Raw genomic sequence first — 9,797 nt, forward strand, 5'->3', positions numbered from 1 at the left:
AAAAAAAAAAAAAAAAAAAAAAAAAAAAATCAAAATGCAAAGTAAAAAGAGGGCTTGGGTAATGGCTCAGTGGTAAAGAACTTGTGCTGCTCTTGTAAAGGATCTGAGTTCAGTTCCCAGCACTGATGTTGCGTGGCTCACAGCTGCCTATAACTTTGGATCCAGTGGATCCAACAATTCTGACCACTATGGGCACTGCATTCATGTGTACATACACATGCACAGATGTATACACATACACACAACTGAACATAAAACCTTTAGAAAAAAAGGTAGTTAGGGCTGGAGAGATGGCTCAGAGGTTAAGAGCACTGGCTGCTCTTCCAGAGGTCCTGAGTTCAATTCTCATCAACCACATGGTGGCTCACAGTCATCTATAGTGAGATCTGGTGCCCTCTTCTGGTGTGCAGACATTTATGTAGGAAGAACACTGTATACATAATACATAAATAAAGATTTATATATACAAAAAAGGTAGTTGGTTACTGTGTCACTCTCCTTTAATCCCAGCATCTCAGAGGCAGAGGCAGGAGGATCTCTGTGAGTTCAAGGCCAGCCTGCTCTACATAGCTAGCCAGAGATCCATAGTGAGGCCCTCTCACAAAAAGAAGAATAAATCAGTAAATAATGTGCCTCAGATGTGATAGCGCATGTGGATAATCCCAGAACTTGGCTGGGTGGTGGTGGTGCCTGCCTTTAATCCTAGCACTCGGGAGGCAGAGGCAGGCGGATCTCTGTGGGTCCGAGACCAGCCTGGTCTACAAGAGCTAGTTCCAGGACAGGCTCCAAAGCTACAGAGAAACCCTGTCTTGGAAAACAAATGAATAACCCCCCCTCAAAAAAAAAAGATAATCCCAGCACTCAGGAGGCAGAGGCAGGTGGATCTCTGATTTTTGAGGCCAGCCTGGTCTACAGAGTGAGTTCCAGGCTACATAGTGAGACCATGTCTCAAAAATAAACAAGGGAACAAGAAAAAAAAATTCCTCACCCCACAAAAACTTGTTAAAAACTGCTGGAAATATGATAGAAAGTTTACCTAGTAGATGTAAAGTCCTGGGCTCGAGCCAGGTTCAAGTCCCACCATTACAAAAAGAGTGCAGAGACGGAGCTGTAGCGGTGGCTCAGAGGTGAAGAGCACTGGCTGCTCTTCCAGAGAACCTGGCTTCAGTTCCCAGCACCCACAAGGTGCCTCACAAGTCTATTCCAGTTCCAGCTCACCAGGCACAGCTGTGGGCACAATCATAATACATGCAAAATACTCATATACATAAAATAAAATAAATATTTTTTTAAAAAAGAAGGCAAAGCCAGGTGGTGGTGGCACATGCCTTTAATCCCAGCACTTGGGAGGCAGAGGCAGGCAGATCTCTGTGAGTTCGAGGACAGCCTGGTCTGGATAGGCTTCAAAGCTGCAGAGAAACTCTGTCTCAAAAAAAACAAAAAACAAAAAAAATAAGAAGGCAAAGGCAAATAATAATTGCTAACGAATACTGTGCTTACCACGTTTCAGGTTAATGTTTTCTTATATGTTACAATTTCATGTTCACCTTACTTTGCCTTGTTTTTTTTAAATATTTATTTATTTATTTATTTATTATGTATACAATATTCTTTCTGCGTGTATGCCTGAAGGCCAGAAAAGGGCACCAGACCTCATTTCAGATGGTTGTGAGCCACCATGTGGTTGCTGGGAATTGAACTCAGGACCTTTGGAAGAGCAGGCAATGCTCTTAACCACTGAGCCATCTCTCCAGCCCTTTTTTTTTTTTTAAGACAGGGTTTCTCTGTAGCTTTGGAGCCTGTCCTGGACCTCACTCTGTAGACCAGGCTGGCCTCAAACTCACATGGGTCCACCTGTCTCTGCCTCCCAAGTGCTGGGATGAAGCACGTGCACCACCATTGTGAAATAGAATTTTTAAAAACTCCATTAAATAATATGACATCTTAAGTTTTTGAGATTGAATTTGTGTATTTATGGTGGAGGCACACACCTACCACAGTGAATGCAGCTCAGAGGAGAGCCTGCCACCGCCAACAGGCTCCCATACCTTCCCCACCTGCTGGGTTAAATCCCTCTGAAACTGAGTCAGAGTAAACAGAAACAGCTCCTCTCCCACAAGTGCTTCTACCAGGTGTGTCATCACAGTGAGGGAAGGGTGACTTATGCAGGGTGGGGGTGCCGCTGCTCTGCCTTTCCAAGGGGAGAAGCCTCCTCTCAAGGAGATGGGTATTTACTCGGGGTCATGCGGTCGGTGGTGACAGTAACAGGAGTCAATGCTAGTCTGTCAGCCTACAGAGCATAAGCTCTTGTGTACCTGTATTGTTATATACCTCTTCTGTTGTATTCCCCTCCCACTTTTCAAGACAGGGTTTCTCTTTGTCGCTGTCCTGGAACTCACTGTATGGATCAGACTGGCCTTGAACTCAGAGATCTGCCTGCATCTGCCTCCCGCGTGTTGGAATTAATGGCATGCACCACCACGCCCCACTTCTGCACTTATATTTCGAGGCATTTTGCAAACTCTTAAGTATTTAATGGTTTCTTTGAAATCATTTGTTTAATAACAGTCATGCATTCAGCTTTTACATCAAGTGACAAATCACCTGACCTAAAGACTTAAAGGAAGGAGGTGTTAATCTTGGCACCCAGCTTCTGTGCTTTGAAGCTTGTGGTGAGGCAGAACACAGTGGTGGTGAGAGCATGTGGAATGTGGCAACAGCTCCTCACTTCATGACAGCCAAGAAGCAGAGAGTGGGCAAGGAGCCTGGCCCCAGGTAGAACTTTTCAAAGCTTACCCTTGGCGATCTGCTTCCTCCAGCTACGTCTCACTTCCTAAAATCGGAGCATCCTGAATGGAGCTACCGGCTAGGGACCAAGCATAGAACGTGTGGCTGTGAGACAGCTCATACTCTGACCACGGCAGTTACTGGTACTAGCTATGGGCTCCACAATGGCAGGTTCACACCAGTTGCTATGGCCTCCATAATGGCAGGTTCACACCGGTTGGCATCTTTAGTACATCACCTGCTCTCACAGCAGAGCCTAGCGACTGTTATTATCTGGTGGACATGTGACTGAACTGCAGTCACATGTCTCTCAACCTCTCCTCCACTCTCCCTTCACGGTTTGCCTGCCTCGTTTCTACCAGCGCCACCAGGCAGCCCCAGCGCCTCTCTCAGACTGAAGCTAAGGCTGAACTAGTGGGCATGAAATGCCACGGCTAGGTTTTAGTTCTAGATGATCCTTGGACTCAGCGAATGCTGATCAAGTGACTGCCTCTCTCTGGCTTAGGATGGAGAGATGCCAGGAAAGATCGAAGCATCTACCCTGATGGGTTACACCAGGGCTTCTAGAAGGGATTTTGTGGCAGGAAGGAGGGGGGCAGGAGATCGAATGTCTGTGAGACTCGCACAGGGCGGCTTGATGGATGAGCAGTGGAAAGCCCTCCTACGAAACAAGCCAGACCTGTTGCAGTAGCTCAGCGGCCCAGAATTGCATTTCCCTTAAGACATGCTAAATTATGCTCTGGATTTATATGTGGGTGGTGTCTGCCTGCTCCTCCTACTGTGCCCAGAGAAGGCTGTCTGCAGATGGCCCTGCAGAAGAGGGCACCGAGGAAGGTTAGAACCCTCTTCCCAAGAGCGTTGGGGCCTCAGAAACTGAGAGCTCTCTAAGAGTTTCCTTTTCCCTGCAGATCCCATCTCTTCCTCAAACAGCCCTCACATTCTCAGTCTGTAGCTGGGCAGTGGTGGTGTGTGCCTTTAATGCCAGCATTTGGGAGACAGAGGCAGGTGGGTCTCTGTGAGTTTGAGGCCAGCCTACAGTTCGAGGTCTACAGAGTGAGTTCCAGGTTAGGTAGGGCTACACAGAGAAACCCTGTCTCGAAGAGAAAAAAGAAAAGAAAAAAAAAAAACCAACCCCCCCAAAAAACACCACCAAAACATTTTTAGTTTGTATACACTGTGAGGATATCAACCCCCCACCCTCTCCCACCCTCTACCATGTCTCCCATTCTCTTATCTCTTGAAGTGGTAAAGGGGCAAAGGGGCATCAGGGCAACTGATGCTCAACCCTCAGGTTCTTGACAGGAAACTGTGTAGGTGGGTTGGTTATAAGAACTGTCCCTCATCTTGCATTAGTGTCTTTTCTGGGATTACAAACTCCTGGGAGTCCCCCCAAAACATTACCAAATACAGTAGAAAGGTGACAGTGGCCACCCAGTGACAGAAGAGTAAAATCCATTCCTGACCGAGGCTGGCTTCAGGCTGGCCACTTGATGAGCCTCATCGCCCGGTCCCTGTTCCCCTGGCTTCCAGTGGCTTGGTCTGCCCCTGCCAGCCTTTGCATTTTTCTATCTTTTCCTCATTGCATGGCCCCCTTGTCTTTAAAAGGCTAAACTGCTCTGTACTAAATTTGGTCACGCAGCTCTCCAAGATTCCCTGGAATGTCCTCAAGTTTCAAACAGCTCTGACAGTAAGGCAGGCCCGCCCCCTGGCTTGGGGATTGGCTTCTCCTCTCTGGCTGGGCAGCTGTCAGGTTTTATTGGTTGCTGGTTAGACCAAGCAGGGTCCACTAGCCTTGCGCTGCAGGGAGGTTGCCGAGTCCCCTGAGCACCTGTGGCACAGCGGGCCCTACGAGCTGCAGTCCTCATCTAGCTGGGCCTTCCCACCCAAGCCCACCCAGCTCTACCCAGACCAGCACCCCCTTTCCCTTCTCTGCATACCACCAACACTCCCACAGACTTGGCAAGAGAAGCTGCCCACTTTGCCAAGATGTCCAAGGTAGCCAAGTATCGGCGGCAGGTGAGTGAAGACCCTGACATCGACAGCCTGCTGTCCACCCTCTCCCCTGAGGAGATGGAAGAACTGGAGAAGGAGCTGGATGTGGTGGACCCGGATGGGAGCATTCCTGTGGGGCTGCGGCAGAGGAATCAAATGGACAGACAGCCCTCTGGCACGTTCAGCCGGGAAGCCATGCTCAACTTCTGCGAAAAGGAGACCAAGAAGCTCATCCAGAGGGAGATGTCTATAGACGTGAGTGACAACCCTGGAGGAGAACGGGGTGGGAAGGGAGGACCGGGCCCCCTAACTCCATGACCAGAACCCTTCTTTTCTTAGAGGAATAATCCTTACTGGCAAGGGATGAAATGCTTCCGAACAGGTTATTATGCACTAAACTGGCAGTGGGAAGCTCTGCCCTGAATTTGCTCTGTAAGCAGAAGTTGGATGTGTTGGAGAGACAGGACATCTCAAGAATCAAATAGGAAAGGGAGCTGAGGGATGTCCTTGAAGGATACATTGTCGAGTTGATGCCATCATGGTCTTGGCATGTTTCTTCCTCCATCTCCATCCTGTGCTAGTGAGGGGGGAGAAAGGATAGAATGACGTTTGTAGTCTCCAGCCACCCAAGAAGAGGAGGCCAAGCTGATCCCAACGCTCTGGAGGACATGGCCCAAGGCCTGAGAGCAGGGATGGGAAAGCAGGGAGACACTGTGCAAGAGTTGGAGCATTGTGCCTGTGCCTGCCATTCCCTGGGCCCGTGTTCAAGACTTTCCCAGGAAACGAGGAGTGTATGGGGAGCCAAGGGACTCAGGAATTCTTACCCTGTGGGGAGGTGGCTAATTCTTTTATAGCTCTGATAATAATGAATAAATATCAAAACAGATATGGGGGAAATGATAGACCCTCCATCGAGGGGCTAGTGACCCAGGACAGAGAAAAGAAACTTAGACAAGATCTTGACACTTTTGTGACCCCCGCCCTTTCCTGGACCCTAAGAGTCACTCTGGAGTTTGGCTCTGTTCTCCTCTTCCATTCCTTGGGTTCTGGGCCCCATGGCTGCCTTGTCTCCAGTGGCTTCTGGAGGGTGAGGTCAAACAGAACTGTTTTTAACCCATGGGAACCAAACCCAGGGCCTCTCATATGCCACGTAGGCATCCTATCTTTGCACTGTCCACCCACTCCTAAAACCAAAGCCCTTACTTAATTATAAAGCAAGATGTTTAGACCAAAGAACAGCCGAGGAACTCTTGTGCTCCTGGGACTTTGATTCTCCAACATTCTGTACTTAGTAAATGCTATGCCCTGCCTTTCTTTTCTGTCTCCCAGTTCCCTGGCCCTGCCCAGGGATGCACTTCTTCAGATGGAGCCAAGTCAAGGAATAGAGGGTGAGACAGTATGCATCCTTGGAGGAGATGCTGCCCTTAGGACCATTGTTCCTTACGGAGGTAGTCTGTTACAATGCTCTCGTTTCTCCTCATGCAGGCAAAGGGCATATGTTAGCACAATGGCCAGCCAGAGTTAGAATGTATACTGAGCACTGTCAGAAGTCTCTAAATCTGGGGGAAGGTGACTGAACCCTAACATGTAGTCCCTTTGGCATTGTTATCAGAAGAATGAGTGTGAAGTCAAGGCCTAGAGTTTAAGTACCAGACAAACCCTGTGTGGGTACCAGCAGCTCTTACTGACCTGACTCTATGACTCCTCCCAGCTTACCTAGATTTTGAGAACAGTACCCACCCCTGTTGAGGTGACTAAGAGGGTGGTGGGAAGTGCTTGGCACAGAACCTGGCACATAGCATTCAATAAACCGCAGCAGTGGGATTGCTAATTCACTTTAGTAAAGGAACTCAGAAAATGGTGAAGTTAGTCCAAAGCAAATCTCTGCCCTTGTCCGGCCCTGCCCACCCCTCCATCTAGGGACTTGTCTCTTTGATTAGTGGCCAGAGCAAGCACACAGAGCATGGATACTCAAGTCTAGCTGGAGAGTGTGAACTCCACTCCAGGCTGGGGAACTGGCTCTAGCTCTTGCTGCCTGAGCCTTTCCCTCTTCCTGAAGACCTGAAGGTAATAAGCCAGTTGGTTTGATAGTGAGCTAGCCAGTTAACTGGACCGCAGCAGAAAGATGAGCTATAGAGAACCTTCTACATGCCCACCACCCAAATCTTATTTTATTTTAGTTTTTGTTTTTTCTCTTTCGAGAGAAGGTTTCTCTGTGTAGTCCTGGCTGTCTTGGAACTCACTCTGTAGACCAGGCTGGCCTTGAACTCAAAGATCAGCCTGTCTCTGCCTCCCCAGTGCTGGGATTAAAGGTGTACTACACCATCACCTTTCTCTTTCAAAGCCTCAACAGTCTTAGGAGATAGGATTTTTATCCCCATCATAAAAAAAAAGTCTCGATGAGGCTAAATACTTGTCCAAGGTGACACAGTAAATGACCTGCCTTTTTGTGCTTCCTCCCCTTTTCTGTTACATTGGGGAGATAATGCCAGTCCTTCTTTATTTTTATAACAGGTTCTCAGCTAACTCAGGCTGAGTCAAACTCAACAGCTAGTGAGAGTGACCTCGAACTTCCGGTTCTCCTGCTTCTACCTCTGAAGCAGTGGGATTACAGACATGTGCCACCATGCCAGGTTTGCACAGTTGAACTAGGGATCTTGGTGTCTGGTAGATAAGCACTGTGCCAGCTGAGTTCCTTTAGGGTCATACAGCCGCTGCTTGTGAGAGCCCCAGAGAGATGCTCAAGATCTGTGTACTTGTGTGTTGCTAGAGGAACGGTGGCCGTGACAGTCTGCCTGAAAGCTCCCCTACCACCACCATCTAAGGAGTACCTTTAATTATCAGACCAACTGTCCATGAGGGAAAGGTACTGGTTGGCATTAAGACACTTTAGTTAAATCCTGTCGATGGGATGGTGGCATTATGAACATTCTTTTGTTTTGTTTTGTTTTTTGTCTTTCAAAACAGGGTTTTTCTGTAGCTTTGGGGCCTGTCCTGGAACTTGCCCATAGACCAGGCTGGCCTTCAGCTCACAGAGATCTGCCTATCTCTGCCCCCCGAGTGCTGGGATTAAAGGTGTGTGCTATCACCGCCCCGCATGGACATTCTTTTAAAATAATGTTTATATTATAGACATACGTAATAAACTATTCTCAGGAAAATTGATTGAATTGGGGGATTTGCCTTAAAACAACAGGGATGGGAGTGTGGGTGAGACAGTGCCGGCCTGGAGTTGTTCCTGTTGCAGCTGGATGCTGGACCCACATGAGTGTTTATTACGTTGTTCTCCACTTTCGTTTGAAACTTTCCACGCAGAGAAAACGTTTAGAAGAAACTAAGAGAGATAAGCAGGCCTGTTCCGCTTTTCCTGGGAGGGAAAGCAAGATTCATACTGTGACTGGCATGCTGGGGTCTAGACCAGGTAAGGGACCGAGGCTACGTCTTGCTCACTGGGCTGGAATAGTTCACGGAGTTTTTGGATTGGCTAGCATAGTTTTTGTGCATATTCCTCCCGTACCTCTTCCAGGTCACCACCTCCAGGCAGTCACCCCAGATTCTTAGGGAAAGCTGGGCACCTTGATCAAGTGCACCAGGGTCATAAGGTTCTATCGTTCAGGGGTGCTCGTGTGTGTCGTGTGTGCGTGTGGAAGTCCCAGGACAGCTTGCACGAGTCACTCTCTACTTCCACGGGTTCCAAAGGCTGGAACTCATGTTTTCAGGTTTGCATGGCAAGTACTTTTCCTCCTGCTGACTCAGTTTCCCCCATGGTGATGGAGACCAAACCCAGGGCCTTGAACATGGCAAGTGTCTGCCCTGCTGTGGAGCTGCATACCCCTGCCCCTCTTTTTTTAAATTTTATTTATTTATTTATTTATTTATTTTATTTTTCTTGGCCGTTTCCCTCACCAGCATATATGATTCAGGAGGCGGATACTTACATAAGGCCTCCACATAGATCATAAGATCCCCAGCTGCTTATGAAATGAATTTCAGTTAGCAGGGGATTCAGGGAAGGCTAGAGGCGGGCTCCTGCCCTGCCTGTAGATGGAGTGGATCTGGCAGCCAGTTTTATCCCTGGTCCTCTGGGAGTTCTCCCTTAGCCCAGGTGGAAGACAGAGCCCCAGCCAGTGCAGAAGCCAGCAGTGGAGTGAAGCAGTCCTTGCCTCGTGTTTCAGGGACCAGATCCCAACAGGTCATCTCTTATTCTCCCTTTCCCAAGTGGGAGGGGAACGAGCCCTCAGCCTACCCCTCTCGTCCTTCCCTCTAGGGTGACCGGATTAGCACCTGCAGGAAAGCGGGGTCAGGGGCCAGGGCAGCTGAGCCAGGGGGCGGAGAAAGCTCTTTTAGGTTTTCCCCAGAGGCTAACTTGAGACTCTTGAGAACCCACTGCTGGCCTAGAACCTCCTGCTGCCACAGCCTCCACAGCCCAGTTCTCCAGCCTGTTTCAACTCCATCCCCCGGGCTCCCCTCATGAATGGGAAGGCCGGAGACGGCGGCACCAACCCTCAGAATGCCCTTTGCAGATAGCTGGGCTTGTTGGGAGTACACGGAGCAGCACGGCTCAACGATTAAGGAGATTAACCCCAACTGGTACACACTCAAAATAGCCCTGGAGGCCTGAGGAGAGAGGGCAGAAGAGGTGATGGGGGCCTGGTGACCCAGGTAGGCACATGCACAAACTAGAAAAAGCTAGACAAAATTATTAGCCACCACCATCTGTAGTTTGGGAAAGCAGCTGACTGTCTTCAGCTAGGTGGTGCGAGCCTACAGGTGTTTGTTTTAACTTGTTGTTTTTAAGTCTTTTGTTCATGCACTGAATACATAATAGTTAAAGAATTTTGTGGGGCTGGAGAGATAACCCAGAGGTTAAAAGCACTGGCAGCTCTTCCAGAAGATCTGGGTTCAATTCCCATCACTCACATGGCAGCTCACAACTGTCTGTAACTTCAGTTCCAGGGCTCCTGACAGCCTCACACAGACATGCATGCAGACAAACACCAATGAACATAAAATAAGAA

At 48.7% G+C, this 9,797-nt stretch overlaps 1 protein-coding gene across 1 annotated transcript in view; it reads left to right on the forward strand.

Annotated features, from left to right (window-relative positions):
* Positions 1-4,613: 4,613 nt before the first annotated feature.
* The window catches only part of Lmod1 (leiomodin 1), a 44,349-nt gene continuing 39,165 nt past the window's right edge, over positions 4,614-9,797 (forward strand). The window contains exon 1 of the mRNA XM_005348400.2: positions 4,614-5,034. Coding sequence (XP_005348457.1) covers positions 4,774-5,034 — 261 coding nt within the window. The 5' untranslated portion in view covers positions 4,614-4,773. The remainder of the gene's footprint in view (positions 5,035-9,797) is intronic.

Source organism: Microtus ochrogaster, chromosome 6 (genome assembly GCF_000317375.1).
Source record: "Microtus ochrogaster isolate Prairie Vole_2 chromosome 6, MicOch1.0, whole genome shotgun sequence".
Taxonomy (NCBI): domain Eukaryota; kingdom Metazoa; phylum Chordata; class Mammalia; order Rodentia; family Cricetidae; genus Microtus; species Microtus ochrogaster.